Raw genomic sequence first — 16,909 nt, 5'->3', positions numbered from 1 at the left:
GTTGCCAACTTGGACTTCCCAGGCGCTTAGCACAGCGCTCTGCACACACTAAGCGCTCAATAAATACGATCGAATGAACGAATGACCCCCGCCGGTCATCCTGACCCCCGGGGTCAATCAATCAACCGTATTTATTGAGCGCTTAGTGTGTGCAGAGCGCTGGACTACAGACTGTGAGCCCACTGTTGGGTAGGGACTGTCTCTAGATGTTGCCAACTTGGACTTCGCAGGCGCTTAGTCCAGTGCTCTGCACACAGTAAGCGCTCAATCAATACGATTGACTGACTGATTGATTGATTAGTCCAGTGCTCTGCACACAGTAAGCGCTCAATAAATACGATTGATTGAGAAGTACAAGTTGGCAACATCGGGTGGTCCCGATCCCCTCCATCCCCCTTGGGGGGGGGGGGGGTCGTCCTGACCCCTGACCCCCTCCATCCTCCTCCCCCCACCAGTCGTACTGACCCCTGACCCCCTCCATCCTCCTCCTCCCCCCACCAGTCGCCCTGACCTCTGACCCCCAGGGGTCAATCAATCAATCGTATTTATAGAGCGCTTACTGTACGCAGAGCACTGTACTAAGCGCTTGGGAAGTCCAAGTTGGCAACGTATCGAGACAGTCCCTACCCAACAGCGGGCTCACAGTCTAGAAGGGGGAGACAGAGAACAAAACCAAACAAACTAGCCAAATAAAATAAATAGAATAGATAGGTACAAGTAAAATAGAGTAATAAATCTGTACAAGCATATATACATATATACAGGTGCTGTAGGGAAGGGAAGATGGGGGGGGTGGAGAGGGGGAGAGGAAGGAAGGGGCTCAGAGTGGGAAGGCCTCCTGGAGGAGGTGAGCTCTCAGTAGGGCCTTGAAGGGAGGAAGAGAGCGAGCTTGGGAAGTCCAAGTTGGCAACATCTAGAGACAGTTCCTACACAGTCTAAGAGTGACCCCTGACCCCCTCCATCCTCCTCCTCCTCCTCCCCCCACCAGTCGCCCTGACCCCTGACCCCCCGGTGGGGGGGGGGGGGTCCCCCGCCCGTGTCCGAGAGGGAGGACATTTTGCGGATGGCGCCGGCCCTGAGGTGAGGAGGAGGAAGGCAGGAAGGGAGGACGAAGGTGTGTGTGTGGGGGGGGTCTGCTTGGGGGCCCCCGCCTCCCCCCTTCCCCTCAGGAGGGCCCGGGGCCTGCAGACGGGCGAGGCCGGCTCACCCGGGTCCGCCGCCGCCGCCTCCCGGAGGTCCTCCGGGGGTCTTCCTCGGGGGTCTTCCTCGGGCCTCTCCCGCCCGCCCCCGGGAAGCGGCCCTCGCTCCCGGGAAAATGGAGGAGGGACGACGGACGAGGAGGAGGAGGAGGAGGCGGCGGCGGGCAACGTCGGGAAAGACGACGTACGCGCGCGGCGTCGGGGGGGGGGGGCCGCACGCTGACGTCTGACGTCACTTCCCGCCCGCGCGCCGGGGGGAGCACGCCGGCGTCCGGCGCCACGCTGCGTCTGACGTCACTTCCGCCCGCCGCACGTGCACGGGGCGGGGCGACCGCGGGGCAACTGCCGGCCCCACCCTCATTCATTCATTCATTCATTCATTCATTCAATAAATCGTATCTATTAATCATAACAATAATGTTATTTATTAAGCTCTATTTTATCATTCTGCTTATTTATTTATTTTATTTGTACATATTTATTCTAATTATTTTATTTTGTTGATGTGTTTTGTTCTCTGTCTCCCCCTTCTAGATTGTGAGCCCATTGTTGGGTAGGAATTGTCTCTATCTGTGGCCGAATTGTACCTTCCAAGCAAGCTATTTATTAATTTTATTACTCTATTTTATTTGTACATATTTATTCTAATTATTTTATTTTGTTGATGTGTTTTGTTCTCTGTCTCCCCCTTCTAGATTGTGAGCCCACTGTTGGGTAGGAATTGTCTCTATCTGTGGCCGAATTGTACCTTCCAAGCAAGCTATTTATTTATTTTATTACTCTGTTTTATTACTCTATTTTATTTGTACATATTTATTCTGATTATTTTATTTTGTTGATGTGTTTTGTTCTCTGTCTCCCCCTTCTAGATTGTGAGCCCACTGTTGGGTAGGAATTGTCTCTATCTGTGGCCGAATTGTACCTTCCAAGCAAGCTATTTATTTATTTTATTACTCTGTTTTATTACTCTATTTTATTTGTACATGTTTATTCTAATTATTTTATTTTATTAATGTGTTTTGTTTTGTTCTCTGTCTCCCCCTTCTAGATTGTGAGCCCATTGTTGGGTAGGAAGTGTCTCTATCTGTGGCCAAATTGTACCTTCCAAGTGCTTAGTACAGTGCTCTGCACACAGTAAGCTATTTATTTATTTTATTACTCTGTTTTATTATATTTCATTACTCTCATTTGTACGGAATTGTCTCTATCTGTGGCCGAATTGTACCTTCCAAGCAAGCTATTTATTTATTTTATTACTCTATTTTATTACTTTATTTCATTTGTACATATTTATTCTAATTATTTTATTTTGTTAATGTGTTTTGTTCTCTGTCTCCCCCTTCTAGATTGTGAGCCATTGTTGGGTAGGAATTGTCTCTATCTGTGGCCGAATTGTACCTCCCAAGCAAGCTATTTATTTATTTTATTACTCTGTTTTATTACTCTATTTTATTTGTACATGTTTATTCTAATTATTTTATTTTGTTGATGTGTTTTGTTCTCTGTCTCCCCCTTCTAGATTGTGAACCCATTGTTGGGTAGGAGGAATTGTCTCTATCTATGGCCAAATTGTACCTTCCAAGCAAGCTATTTATTTATTTTATTACTCTATTTTATTTGTACATATTTATTCTAATTATTTTATTTTGTTAATGTGTTTTGTTCTCTGTCTCCCCCTTCTGGATTGTTAGCCATTGTTGGGTAGGAATTGTCTCTATCTGTGGCCGAATTGTACCTTCCAAGCAAGCTATTTATTTATTTTATTACTCTGTTTTATTACTCTATTTCATTTGTACATGTTTATTCTAATTATTTTATTTTGTTAATGTGTTTTGTTTTGTTCTCTGTCTCCCCCTTCTAGATTGTGAACCCATTGTTGGGTAGGAGGAATTGTCTCTATCTGTGGCCGAATTGTACCTTCCAAGCAAGCTATTTATTTATTTTATTACTCTATTTTATTACTCTATTTCATTTGTACATATTTATTCTAATTATTTTATTTTGTTAATGTGTTTTGTTTTGTTCTCTGTCTCCCCCTTCTAGATTGTGAACCCATTGTTGGGTAGGAATTGTCTCTATCTGTGGCCGAATTGTACCTTCCAAGCAAGCTATTTATTTATTTTATTACTCTGTTTTATTACTCTATTTTATTTGTACATGTTTATTCTAATTATTTTATTTTGTTAATGTGTTTCGTTCTCTGTCTCCCCCTTCTAGATTGTGAACCCATTGTTGGGTAGGAATTGTCTCTATCTGTGGCCGAATTGTACCTCCCAAGCAAGCTATTTATTTATTTTATTACTCTATTTTATTACTCTATTTCATTTGTACATATTTATTCTAATTATTTTATTTTGTTAATGTGTTTTGTTCTCTGTCTCCCCCTTCTAGATTGTGAACCCATTGTTGGGTAGGAGGAATTGTCTCTATCTATGGCCAAATTGTACCTTCCAAGCAAGCTATTTATTTATTTTATTACTCTATTTTATTTGTACATATTTATTCTAATTATTTTATTTTGTTAATGTGTTTTGTTCTCTGTCTCCCCCTTCTGGATTGTTAGCCATTGTTGGGTAGGAATTGTCTCTATCTGTGGCCGAATTGTACCTTCCAAGCAAGCTATTTATTTATTTTATTACTCTATTTTATTACTCTATTTCATTTGTACATATTTATTCTAATTATTTTATTTTGTTAATGTGTTTTGTTTTGTTCTCTGTCTCCCCCTTCTAGATTGTGAACCCATTGTTGGGTAGGAATTGTCTCTATCTGTGGCCGAATTGTACCTTCCAAGCAAGCTATTTATTTATTTTATTACTCTGTTTTATTACTCTATTTTATTTGTACATATTTATACTAATTATTTTATTTTGTTAATATGTTTTGTTTTGTTCTCTGTCTCCTCCTTCTAGATTGTGAGCCCATTGTTGGGTAGGAATTGTCTCTATCTGTGGCCGAATTGTACCTTCCAAGCGCTTAGTACAGTGCTCTGCACACAGTAAGCTATTTATTTATTTTATTACTCTGTTTTATTACCCTATTTTATTTGTACATATGTATACTAATTATTTTATTTTGTTAATATGTTTTGTTTTGTTCTCTGTCTCCCCCTTCTAGATTGTGAGCCCATTGTTGGGTAGGAGGAATTGTCTCTATCTGTGGCCAAATTGTACCTTCCAAGTGCTTAGTACAGTGCTCTGCACACAGTAAGCTATTTATTTTATTACTCTATTTTATTACTCTATTTTATTTGTACATATTTATTCTAATTATTTTATTGTGTTAATATGTTTTGTTTTGTTCTCTGTCTCCCCCTTCTAGACTGTGAGCCCACTGTTAGGTAGGGGCCGACTCTATATGTTGCCAACTTGTACTTGCCAAGCGCTTAGTCCAGTGCTTTGCACACAGTAAGCGCTCAATAAATACGATTGAATGAATGAATGCCAACAGTAACCCTTTATTTTGTGCAGGCGGAAAGCACTGCAGTGTTTGTAAAGTAACATTAACCCAAGTGGCTCCTCTCCATCTGGAATGTCCCCATCCTGTGTGGACCGTTATCTCCTGAGAACATCTTGTAAACAGGGATTTTAACAATCAATCAATCAATCAATCGTATTTATTGAGCGCTTACTGTGTGCAGAGCACCGTACTAAGCGCTTGGGAAGTACAAGTTGGTAACATATACAGACAGTCCTTACCCAACAGTGGGCTCACACTAACCATGACAAACAAACGGTTGTACTTTAACTTGGCATCTAGGAATGCCAAGGCCTCACGTAGAGCATTACTCTCGGGAATTCTTTGTGTAGCTCCGATTTGAAACCCAATAAAAGAGGAAGGATTTGAAACCCAATAAAAGAGGAAGAAGCCGCTGGGATCGCGCGGCTGCTTGTTACCGGCAGGTAGCCACTTTCCTTCTTTACTGCTCTATCTGAACTCATGTCTCCTTCTAGACTGTGAGCCCGCTGTTGGGTAGGGACCGTCTCTCTATGTTGCCACCTTGTCCTTCCCAACCGCTTAGTACAGTGCCCTGCACACAGTAAGCGCTCAATAAATACGACTGAATGAATGAATGTCTCTGAGTCATTTTTCCTATCTTTGTTACCACCTTGGGTATACGGACCCTGCGGCTGATTTACACCAATTAACCTATTTTGCACCCTACTTGTCATTCATTCATTCATTCATTCGTATTTGATGAGCGCTTACTGTGTGCAAAGCGCTGTACTAAGTGCTTGGGAAGTACAAGTTGGCAACATGTAAAGACGGACCATAACAGCCGGTTGTTGTCTCTATATGTTGCCAACTTGGACTTCCCAAGCGCTTAGTACAGTGCTCTGCACGCAGGAAGCGCTCAGTAAATACGATTGAATGAATGAGTGAATGAATGAAAGAGCCCGGGCTTGGGAGTCAGAGGTCGTGGGTTCTAATCCCACCTCCACCTCCTTGAGCATATCTCTTTAACTTCTCTGGGCCTCAGTTCCCTCATCTGTCAAATGGGGATGAAGCCTGTGAGCCCCACGTGGGACAGCCTGATCACCTTGTATCCCCCCCAGCGCTTAGGACAGTGCTTCGCACTTAGTAAGCGCTTAGCCTCAGTTCCCTCATCTGTCAAATGGGGATGAAGCCTGTGAGCCCCCCGTGGGACAACCCGATCACCTTGTATCCCCCCCAGCGCTTAGGACAGTGCTTGGCACATAGTCAGCGCTTAGAGAAGCAGCGTGGCTCAGTGGAAAGACTGAGGGCCTGGAGGGCCTGTGGCTTCATGCCACTGATCCCAGATTGGAGCCTTCCCACCTTGGCCTTCATGGCCCCGGTGCCGAGGGGAGTAAGAAAAATGTTACATATTTATTACTCTATTCATTTATTAATTTTTTTTACTTGTAAATATCTATTCTATTTATTTTATTTTGTTAGTATGTTTGGTTTGGTTCTCTGTCTCCCCCTTCTAGACTGTGAGCCCACTGTTGGGTAGGGACTGTCTCAATATGTTGCCAACTTGGACTTCCCAAGCGCTTAGTCCAGTGCTCTGCACACAGTAAGCGCTCAAGAAATACGATTGATTGATTGATTGATTGGGTTCTAATCCCGCCTCTGCCACTTGTCAGCTGTGTGACTTTGGGCAAGTCACTTCACTTCTGTGGGGATCAAGACTGTGAGCCCCACCTGGGACAACCTGATCATCTTGTATCCCCCCCCCCCCCAGCGCTTAGAACAGTGCTTCGCACATAGTAAGCGCTTAACAAATGCCATCATTATTATTATTAACAAATACCTCACAGTCCGTTGGACTGTGAGCCCGTTGTTGGATAGGGACTGCCTCTATTGCTGAATTGTATTTTCTAAGCGCTTAGTCCAGTGCTTTGCACACAGTAGGCGCTCAGTGAGAAGCAGCGTGGCTCAGTGGAAAGAGCCCCGGCTTTGGAGCCAGAGGTCATGGGTTCAAATCTCGGCTCCGCAAATTGTCAGCTGTGTGACTTTGGGCAAGTCACTTAGCTTCTCTGGGCCTCAGTTACCTCATCTGCAAAATGGGGATTAAGACTGTGAGCCCCTCGTGGGACAACCTGATCACCTTGTAACCTCCCCAGCGCTTAGAGCAGTGCTTTGCTCATAGTAAGTGCTTAAAAAATGCCATCATTAAATCACTTAGCTTCTCTGTGCCTCAGTTACGTCATCTGTAAAATGGGGATTAAGACTGTGAGCCCCCCCCGCCACGTGGGACAACCTGATCATCTGGTAACCTCCCCAGCACTTAGAACGGTGCTTTGCACATCGTAAGCGCTTAATAAATGCCATCATTATCCATCTAGACTGTGAGCCCGTTATTGGGTGGGGACCGTCTCTATATGTTGCCGACTTGTACTTCCCAAGCGCTTAGTCCAGCACTCTGCACACAGTGAGCGCTCAATAAATAAGATTGAATGAATGAATACGATTGAATGAATGAATGACTATTATTCCCAGACTGAGCCCCCTTTTTCCTCTCCTCCTCCCCATCCCCCTGCCCAACCTCCTTCCCCTCCCCACAGCACCTGTATATATGTTTGTACAGATTTATTACTCTATTTATTTTACCTGTACATATTTACTATTCTATTTATTTTGTTAATGATGTGCATCTAGCTTTATTTCTATTTATTCTGATGACACTGTCCACATGTTTTGTTTTGTTGTCTGTCTCCCCCTCCTTTTCATTCATTCAATCGTATTTATTGAGCGCTTACTGTGTGCAGAGCACTGGACTAAGTGCTTGGGAAGTCCAAGTTGGCAACATCTAGAGACGGTCCCTACCCAACAGCGGGCTCACAGTCTAGAAGGGGGAGACAGACAACAGAACAAAACATATTAACAAAATAAAATAAATAGAATAAATATGTACAAGTAAAATAGAGTAATAAATATGGACAAAAACACATTAACAAAATAAAACAAGTAGAATAAATATGTACAAGTAAAATAAATACAGTAATAAATATGTACAAACATATATACATATATACAGGTGCTGTGGGGAGGGGAAGGAGGTAATGCCGGGGGGATGGGGAGCCCGTTGTTGGGTAGGGATCATCTCTCTATGTTGCCGACTCAATAATAATAATAATTATGATGATGGCATTTATTGTTATTATTAATGAGAAGCAGCATGGCTCAGTGGAAAGAGCCCGGGCTTTGGAGCTAGAGGTCATGGGTTCAAACCCCGGCTCCGCCAATTGTCAGCTGTGTGACTTTGGGTAAGTCACTTCACTTCTCTGTGCCTCGGTTCCCTCATCTGTAAAATGGGGATGAAGACTGTGAGCCCCCCCGTGGGGCAACCTGATCACCTTGTAACCTCCCAAGCGCTTAGAACAGTGTTTTGCACATAGTAAGCGGTTAATAAATGCCATTATTATCATCCCCATTTTACAGATGAGGTAACTGAGACCCAGAGAAGTTAAGTGACTTGTCCAAAGTCACACAGCTGACAAGTAGCAGAGCCGGGATTTGAACCCATGACCTCTGACTCCAAAACCCGGGCTCTTTCCACTGAGCCACGCTGCTTCTCGTACTTTCCAAGCGCTTAGTCCAGCGCTCTGCACACTAAATATGAATGAATGAATGATTATTATTATATTATTCTGTCCGAGTCCTCCGGGGGCTCTCGCCCACCGGAGCATAGAGACGCGGCGGCCGGCCCCTCTAGCCCGCCTCGTCTCGGTGGCCGCGGCCCGCACTTCCGGTTCCCAAGCGCTTAGTCCAGCGCTCTGCACACTAAATTGAATGAATGAATGACTATTATATTATTCCGGCCGAGTCCTCCAGCGGCTCTCGCCCACGGGAGCATAGAGACGCGGCGGCCGGCCCCTCTAGCCCGGCTCGTCTCGGTGGCTGCGGTCCGCACTTCGGGTTCCCAAGCGCTTAGTCCAGCTCTCCGCACACTAAATATGAATGAATGAATGAATGACTATTATTATATTATTCTGGCCGAATCAATCAATCGTATTTTTGAGCGCTTACTGTGTGCAGAGCACTGTCCGGCGGCTCTCGCCCACGGGAGCATAGAGACGCGGCGGCCGGCCCCTCTAGCCCGGCTCGTCTCGGTGGCCGCGGCCCGCACTTCGGGTTCCCAAGCGCTTAGTCCAGCTCTCCGCACACTAAATATGAATGAATGAATGACTATTATTATATTATTCTGGCCGACTCCTCCCGCGGCTCTCGCCCACGGGAGCATAGAGACGCGACCGCTGGCCCTTCTAGCCCGCCTCGTCTCGGTGGCCGCGGCCTGCACTTCCGGTTCCCAAGCGCTTAGTCCAGCTCTCTGCACACTAAATATGAATGAATGAATGACTATTATTATATTATTCTGGCCGAGTCCTCCGGCGGCTCTCGCCCACGGGAGCATAGAGACGCGGCCGCTGACCCTTCTAGCCCGGCTCGTCTCGGTGGCTGCGGCCCGCACTTCGGGTTCCCAAGCGCTTAGTCCAGCTCTCCGCACGCTAAGTATGAATGAATGAATGACTATTATTATATTATTCTGGCCGAGTCCTCCGGCGGCTCTCGCCCACGGGAGCATAGAGACGCGGCCGCTGGCCCTTCTAGCCCGGCTCGTCTCGGTGGCTGCGGTCTGCACTTACGGTTCCCAAGCGCTTAGTCCAGCTCTCTGCACACTAAGTATGAATGAATGAATGACTATTATTATATTATTCTGGCCGAGTCCTCCGGCGGCTCTCGCCCACGGGAGCATAGAGACGCGGCGGCCAGCCCCTCTAGCCCGCCTCGCCTCGGTGGCCGCGGCCCGCACTTCCGGTTCCCAAGCGCTTAGTCCAGCGCTCTGCACACAATAAACGCTCAATAAATACGACTGAATGAATGACTATTACTATTCTGGCCGAGTCCTCCGGCGGCTCTCGCCCACGGGAGCGTAGAGACGCGGCGGCCGGCCCCTCTAGCCCGGCTCGTCTCGGTGGCCGCGGCCCGCACTTCCGGTTCCCGGGAAGATGGGGCCGTCGGGCTGGTCCTCCATGCAGTCGTACTCGTTGAGCGCCTGCTGTGTGCAAAGCCCTGTGCTGAGCGCTTGGTCCTGGGCCGCGGTGGCCTCGTCCTCCCCGTTGTTGCTGCTGTTGCTGCTACTGTTGGAGACGCTCCTGGGCCCGGCCGGAGCCGCCGACCCGCCCGTTGTCACCTGTGGCTCCGTCGTCAAGCTGCTCAACACGCGCCATGACGTCCGCCTCCACTCCCATGACGTGCGCTACGGCTCTGGTAACCGGCATCATCATCATCGTGGTATCGGTTAAGCGCTTACTACATTCACTCATTCATTAAGTCATTTATTGAGCGCTCACTGTGTGCAGAGCACTGTACCAAGCGCTTGGGAAGTCCAAGTTGGCAACATCTAGAGACGGTCCCCACCCGACAGCGGGCTCACAGTCTAGAAGGGGGAGACAGACGACAAAACATATTAACAAAATAAAATAAATAGAGTAAATACGTACAAACATGTTCATTCAGTCGTATTTATTGAGCGCTTACTGTGTGCAGAGCACTGTACTAAGCGCTTGGGAAGTACAAGTCGGCAACGTCTAGAGACGGTCCCCACCCAACAGCGGGCTCACAGTCTAGAAGACAGACGACAAAACAAAACATATTAATAAAATAAATAGAATAAATATGTACAAGCAGAGTAATACGTACAAACATGTTCATTCAGTCGTATTTATTGAGCGCTTACTCTGTGCAGAGCACTGGACTAAGCGCTTGGGAAGTCCAAGTCGGCAACATCTAGAGACGGTCCCTACCCAACAGCGGGCTCACGGTCTAGAAGGGGGAGACAGACAACAAAACATATTAACAAAATAAAATAAATGGAATAAATATGTACAAGTAAAATAGAGTAGTAAATATGTACAAACATATTCATTCAGTCGTTCATTCAGTCGTGTTTATTGAGCGCTTACTGTGTGCAGAGCACTGGACCAAGCGCTTGGGAAGTACAAGTTGGCAACATCTAGAGACGGTCCCTACCCAACAGCGGGCTCACGGTCTAGAAGGGGGAGACAGATGACAAAACATATTAACAAAATAAAATAAATAGAATAAATATGTACAAGTAAAATAGAGTAATAAATATGTACAAATATATACGTGTATACAGGTGCTGTGGGGAGGGGAAGGAGGTAAGGTGGTGGGGATGGGGAAGGGGACTCAGTCCCTGTCCCACATGGGGCTCAGAGTCAAAGTAGGAGGGAGAATGGGTATTAAATCCCCATTTTGCAGTTGAGGAGACTGAGGCACAGAGAATTTAAGCGATATGCTCAAAGTCACACAGCTGACAAGTGGCGGAGCCTGAATTAGAACCCATGACCTCTGATTCCCAAGACTGTGCTTTATCCACCATGACCTGCTGCTCTGAAGGTGGGGAGAGTAGTGGTCTAAATTCATTCATTCATTCATTCAATTGTATTTATTGAGCGCTTACTGTGTGCAGAGCACTGTACCAAGTGCTTGGGAAGTCCAAGTTGGCAACATCTAGAGACGGTCCCTACCCAACAGCGGGCTCACAGTCTAGAAGATGAGAAGGGAATTCCAGGCCCCAGGAAGGGCCGGGGATCGGCGACAAGATTGAGCCACAATGAGTCAGAAGACCTGGGTTCTAATCCTAGTCCTGCCACTTGCCTGCTTGGGGCCTTTGGCAAGTTACTTACCTTCTGCTTGCCTCAGTTTCCTTATCTGTAAAAATTCATTGTCATACTTATTGAGCGCTTACTGTGTGCAGAGCACTGTACTAAGCACTTGGGAAGTACAAGTTGGCAACATAGAGAGACGGTCCCTACCCGACAACGGGCTCACAGTCTGGAAGGGGGAGACGGGAAATAAAACATGTGGACAGGTGTCAAGTCATCAGAATAAATAGAAGTAAAGCTAGATGCACATCATTAACAAAATAGAATAGTAAATATGTACAAGTAAAATAAATAGAGGAATAAATCTGTACAAACATATATACGGGTGCTGTGGGGAGGGGGGGATGGAGAGGGGGAGAGATGGAGATTAAATTCCCATTTTCCCTCCCCCTTAGACTGTGAGCCCTATGTGGGGCAGGAACTGTGTACAATTATCTTAATATCTACCCCAGCTCTTAGCACGGTGCTTGGCATAGAACAAGCGCTTACAAATACTGCCCGTATTTTTATTAGGAGGGGTGGCTGGAGGAGGACAGACAGTAGGAAAAGGACTTTGTCTTTCAACGACTCTTGGAGCCAGCTTCTGTCGGTTTGGAGGTTTAAGGGCAGGGGTTTCTGCCTCGGTAGCCCCAGGCGGGAGGGGAGATGGGCCCGACCCCAAGTTCTTTTGCGTCTTGACTTCAGGCAGCGGCCAGCAGTCGGTGACGGGGGTCTCGGCCGTGGACGACAGCAACAGTTACTGGCGGGTTCGCGGAAAGACCTCCACCGTGTGCGAGAGGGGCACCCCCGTCAAATGCGGCCAGGTCATCCGGCTCACCCACATCAACACCGGCCGCAACCTGCACAGCCACCACTTCACTTCCCCTCTGTCCGGTAACCAGGTGAGGCGAGAGCCCTTGCTGCCCAACACGCTCTGCGCAGAATTCGGCCAGAGTCCTTTCTGGCCATCTCCTACTATCAATCAGTCAATCAACCGTATTTGTTGAGCGCTTACTGTGTGCAGAGCACTGTACTAAGCGCTTGGGAAGTACAAGTTGGCAACATAGAGAGACGGTCCCTACCCAACAGTGGGCTCACAGTCTAGAAGAAAATAAATCAGCCACGATGAGGGTGGGATATGAACTCACGCATGCAGAGCACAATGGATTAGCAGTCCATCACCTTAACCACTCGGCCACCTCATCCCGTGCTACTGCAGCCCAGCCCGCACGCTCCGCTCCTCTAATAATAATAATGATGGCATCTATTAAGCGCTGACTACGTGCAAAGCACTGTTCTAAGCGCTGGGGAGGTTACAAGGTGATCAGGTGGTCCCACGGGGGGCTCACAGTCTTCATCCCCGTTTTCCAGATGAGGTGACTGAGGCACAGAGAAGTGAAGTGACTTGCCCAAAGTCACACAGCTGATAAGCGGTGGAGCCGGGATTTGAACCCATGACCTCTGACTCCAAAGCCCGTGCTCTTTCCACGGAGCCACGCTGCTCCTCTACCGCCAGCGTACTTACTCGCCGTGCCCCAATCTCGTCTGCCTCGCTGCCGACCCCTTTCCCATGTCCTCCCCCTGCATAGATGCCAGACCACCACTCTCTCCACCTTCAAAGCATTATTAAGGTGACATCATCATCATCATCAATCGTATTTATTGAGCGCTTACTATGTGCAGAGCACTGTACTAAGCACTTGGGAAGTACAAATTGGCAACATATAGAGACAGTCCCTACCCTACATCTCTTCCAAAACTTTTCTGCAGTTCACTCTCCCCTCTGTGTCGTCTTTGCCCTTAAATCTGTGACCTTTGGACTTTTGATAATCGCCCCACCCCCAAAGCTCTGACGTACATCCCTTTAAATGATATATTATTTATTCATATCAATGCGTATCCTCCCTGCTAGACAGTAAGCTCGTTACGGGCAGGGAATGTGTGTGCTACTCCTGTTGGACTTTCCGAAGCGCTCAGTGCAGTGCTCTGTACGTAGAACGCTCAATAAATACCATCGATTGATCTGGCTCATTGCAAGGCAGAGGCTAAGTTGACTCCATTTTCAACAGGAAGGGAGGCGCGAGGGAAAATGGAAGAGGTTGGGAGATTGGAGAGCATGCAGAATGAGAGTCTCCCCCTTCTAGACTGTGAGCCCACTGTTGGGTAGAGACCGTCTCTATATGTTGCCAACTTGTACTTCCCAAGTGCTTAGTACAGTGCTCTGCGCACAGTAAGCGCTCAATAAATACGATGGAATGAGTGAATGAATGAATGAGAGGGTGGAGAGGAGTGGGAATGGGTGGTTTGGAGGAAAAAACATACAAAGGCCTCCCCTAGGGCCGGCGAATTATGAAAACAAACTCGCCCAGATAGAAATCTGGTCATCGCCCTTGTCATTCTAATCTCTGGACTGTCAAAGAGCAGGAGACATTTCTTTGTATTCTCTCTCTCTGCTCCCTAACACAGTCCTGGTGGCAAGTGAAGATGAAGCCACTCCTCACGTATAATTATACCCCGTCTCTCCCCCTCCAGTCTGTTTTGTGTGGCCGTTTCTATTTTTGTGCTTTTGAAAACTTTATAGTGTTTTCTGCAGTTTGCCTTAAAAATAGCACTCTGAACCTGACGTTTTTGGCAGCATCTTCAGAGCTTCCCGTTCCCTCGTTCGGATTTCTTTGCCCTCCCGTTCAAAGCCTCCAGCTAAAGCCATTTTCCTTCTCCCCCCCGCTCCCTTCCCCGCTGGATTTTGCAGGAAGTGAGCGCGTTCGGGGAAGAGGGTGAAGGGGACTATTTGGACGACTGGACGGTCTTGTGCGGCGGCTCCCACTGGGTGCGGGACGGCGAGGTGCGCTTCAAGCATTCTTCCACCGAAGCGTTACTGTCCGTCACCGGAGAGCAGTACGGCCGACCCATCAGTGGCCAGAAAGAGGTGCACGGCATGATCCAGCCCAGCCAGAACAACTACTGGAAAGCCATGGAGGGCATCTTCATGAAGCCCGGTGAGCCGCTGAGGACTGGAGTCCATCACGCCGAACTGTGATGGCTCCCTAGCCGCCGGCCTCCCTTCCCTTCACCGCACAGTGTTCCGATCCCGTCCCCCTCGTTTTTGGACTCTTCTCCCGCGGGCCCCCTTAAACCTCCCGGGTCCCCATTCTAGCCACCCCACGAAGAGGGGAAGCGAGAGCCAGCCTCTGGGATCCCACTGCTGGGGCCTTAATCGGTTGTATTTATTGAACGCTTACTGTGTGCGGGGCACTGTACTAAGCATGTGGGAGAGGCCTTGAGAACATCCTGCACCTACCTCACTGGACTTGACTTTATCTCGTAACGGTCTTGGTTAGAGGGGGAATAATCTCTTCAGCCAAAAGGGAGTCATCTGGAGAAAAAGGGAGGCATCTGAGGAATCCGAAGGGGGCAGCGAAAAGCCGTTCTAGCTGGGATTTTCCCGTCACTACTCTTGGGAGCTGCCCTTCGTGGTCCACTTGCCGGGATCTTGCTCCAAAGCACTGATTATCTGCTCTTTGTGTCCTGGGAGCAGTTTGTGGCTTACAGCAATAAAATAAGTTTGATTATCACCAGTCATTTCGTCACTTTTCTGCTATTGGACGTCTTTGTCGTATTACCTTGTATCTATCCCAATGCCTTCATAAATACCCTGATAATGATGGGACTCAAGATTTGCGGGGAGGTGTTCGGCGGCTGACTTTACCAGGACACGGAAGGCGGCTTTTGAGCTCCACCCCTCGCTCCTTCACGTGGCATCTGAGTACCAATCAACCTGACTGAAGTATAATCCATGATGGTAAAGTGACCACCTCGGGTGTCCGGGAAATTGGGATGGGGGAGGGAAAAGCCTAGTGGTCAGAGAGGTCTACTGGGGTTGCCCCTCCGGGTCTAAACCGGTGCCATTTTCCCCTTAGGGGAGAACAGACTTCTCTACCAAGAGCAAAGAGAAGCTTCTGTCCTCAGCTCATCTCACCTCTCATACTTCTTGGGCCTGCCGAGTCCTGCTAATGTTCTACAGGAGAGCATGGACGATCAACTTTATTTTAGGCTTAAGTGACTTTTATTTTTTTAATGATATCTGTTAAGCACTTATGTGCCAGGCACTGTAGTAGGCGCTGAGGCAAATACAAGCTAATCACGCTGGACACAGTCCATGTCCCACATGGGGCTCACAGTCCTAATCCTCCTTTAACCGATGAGGAAACTGAGGCAAAGGGAAGTTAACTTAGCCGAGATCACGCAGCAGACAGACGGCGGAGCTGGGATTAGAAGCCAGGTCCTTCTGACTCCCAGTCCTGTGATTTATCCACTAGGCCACGCTGCTTCTGTTCTCTATTTTTCCTTTGTGGTTAACATCTGTGAAGTGGTTTGGAACACAGCTCTGCTTCAGAGTTGGAAGAAAGGTGGCATGGCGGTAGTAAAGGAACTTCTGCTCCTCATATCCTCTTCCCCACATTTTCTCCTCCGGTCCCAAGGCCCTGTCAATCCAACAGTGTTTTGAACCTGCAGTCCCTGTCATCCAGACCTGGGGATGGTTAGAGCGGGAAAGGCTTTCGGAATGATGTGAGTCTGGAGAAGGAGTCAAAAGCAGTAGCTTTCTGGGCAGTTAGGGTGGTGTGTGAGATGGAAACCCAAGAGCTTGTCTGAAAATGGGCCTTAGGGAGGGGAACAAGAAGAGATGGAGGAAACTTGAGGCAAAGGACCCTGAAAATAAAGAGCACCATCAAAGTAGAGAGTAGGGGTAATTGCTGAGGGAGGTAGTTTTACCAGCGGGCTTTGGGGAAAGGCATAAATTGAAGCAGTAGAAATTGAGATCGTGAAGAGCGATTGTCAGGAGGATTCACAGAAAGCAAAGTGACAGGAAGTAAATATTGTAGATTATCAGTCAATCAGGTTGAAAGTAGGAGGGGTTAGAGTGCAAATTGAGATGACAGAGACCCGACAGGGACAGAAAAAGGGGAGGGTTGGGGCGGATGGTCTGGTTATCCTAAAGAGGAAACAGAGCAGTAAGAGCAACAGGCTATCTGGCTGGACTGGAGAGAGAAAAGTGGAGTGGGCATCCCATAAATACTAGTATTGACAATGGGGTAGCAGTTTTGAGCCAGATAAACTGAGGAGGAAATTGAAACCAAGAAGCTGAAATATTGTAAGGCTCTGAGGGAGAGATGGCAAAGGAAGAAGAGAAAGGGGCCGTGATGGGTATCTAATTGAGGGTCACCTTCAGGAAGGGTGAGAAGTGAAAGGGAATAGCCATTAAGTGGAAAAACACAGCAGAAAATATCGTAAAATTCAAAACCTTCCTTGAACCTGGAAGGAAAAAGACCATAAGCTTGTTGTGGGCAGGGGATGTCCGCTATATTATATTGTACTCTCTCAATAACTCAGTACATTGCTCTGCATACAGTTAGCACTCAACAAATACAACCGACTGAAATGTGATTGAAAAAGGATGGGTGCTCTCCTTCATTTTTGTCTCTGCCTGGCTGGGGAGCCCGGTGAATAATAATGATGGCATTTATTAAGCACTTACTATGTGCAAAGCACTATTCTAAGTGCTGGGGTGGTTACAAG

General features: G+C 47.4%; 2 protein-coding genes and 1 non-coding gene across 4 annotated transcripts in view; 1 reads left to right on the top strand and 2 right to left on the bottom strand.

Moving 5' to 3' along the window:
- Positions 1-1,311, bottom strand: part of SUPT6H (SPT6 homolog, histone chaperone and transcription elongation factor) — a 35,268-nt gene extending 33,957 nt beyond the window's left edge. For both annotated transcript variants that reach the window (XM_038759006.1, XM_038759009.1), the window contains exon 1: positions 1,208-1,311. The gene's annotated coding sequence lies outside the window, so the exon portion shown is untranslated. The remainder of the gene's footprint in view (positions 1-1,207) is intronic.
- Positions 1,312-9,655: 8,344 nt separating this feature from the next.
- On the top strand, positions 9,656-14,910 carry SDF2 (stromal cell derived factor 2). Its single transcript, XM_038759260.1, has 3 exons — positions 9,656-9,935; positions 12,041-12,237; positions 14,085-14,910. The coding sequence occupies exons 1-3, from the start codon at positions 9,674-9,676 to the stop codon at positions 14,370-14,372; spliced, it is 747 nt and encodes a 248-aa protein (XP_038615188.1). The 5' UTR covers positions 9,656-9,673; the 3' UTR covers positions 14,373-14,910.
- Positions 12,459-12,540, bottom strand: TRNAS-GCU. Its single transcript has one exon. It is a non-coding gene; the product is annotated as a tRNA-Ser (tRNA).
- Positions 14,911-16,909: the final 1,999 nt, after the last annotated feature.

The sequence above is a fragment of the Tachyglossus aculeatus genome, chromosome 17, assembly GCF_015852505.1.
Source record: "Tachyglossus aculeatus isolate mTacAcu1 chromosome 17, mTacAcu1.pri, whole genome shotgun sequence".
Classification (NCBI taxonomy): Eukaryota; Metazoa; Chordata; class Mammalia; order Monotremata; family Tachyglossidae; genus Tachyglossus; species Tachyglossus aculeatus.
The sequence above is the reverse complement of the archived record's forward strand: the minus strand, read 5'-3'. Positions and strand labels throughout refer to the sequence as shown.

What these genes read in the sequence shown, in the direction of transcription:
- SDF2 (XM_038759260.1), top strand. Translation starts at nt 9,674, where the DNA reads ATGGGGCCGTCGGGCTGGTCCTCCATGCAGTCGTACTCGTTGAGCGCC. An exon ending in TGACGTGCGCTACGGCTCTG is followed by an intron (nt 9,936 to 12,040) that starts GTAACCGGCATC and finishes TCTTGACTTCAG; the next exon opens with GCAGCGGCCAGCAGTCGGTG. An exon ending in CCCCTCTGTCCGGTAACCAG is followed by an intron (nt 12,238 to 14,084) that starts GTGAGGCGAGAG and finishes TGGATTTTGCAG; the next exon opens with GAAGTGAGCGCGTTCGGGGA.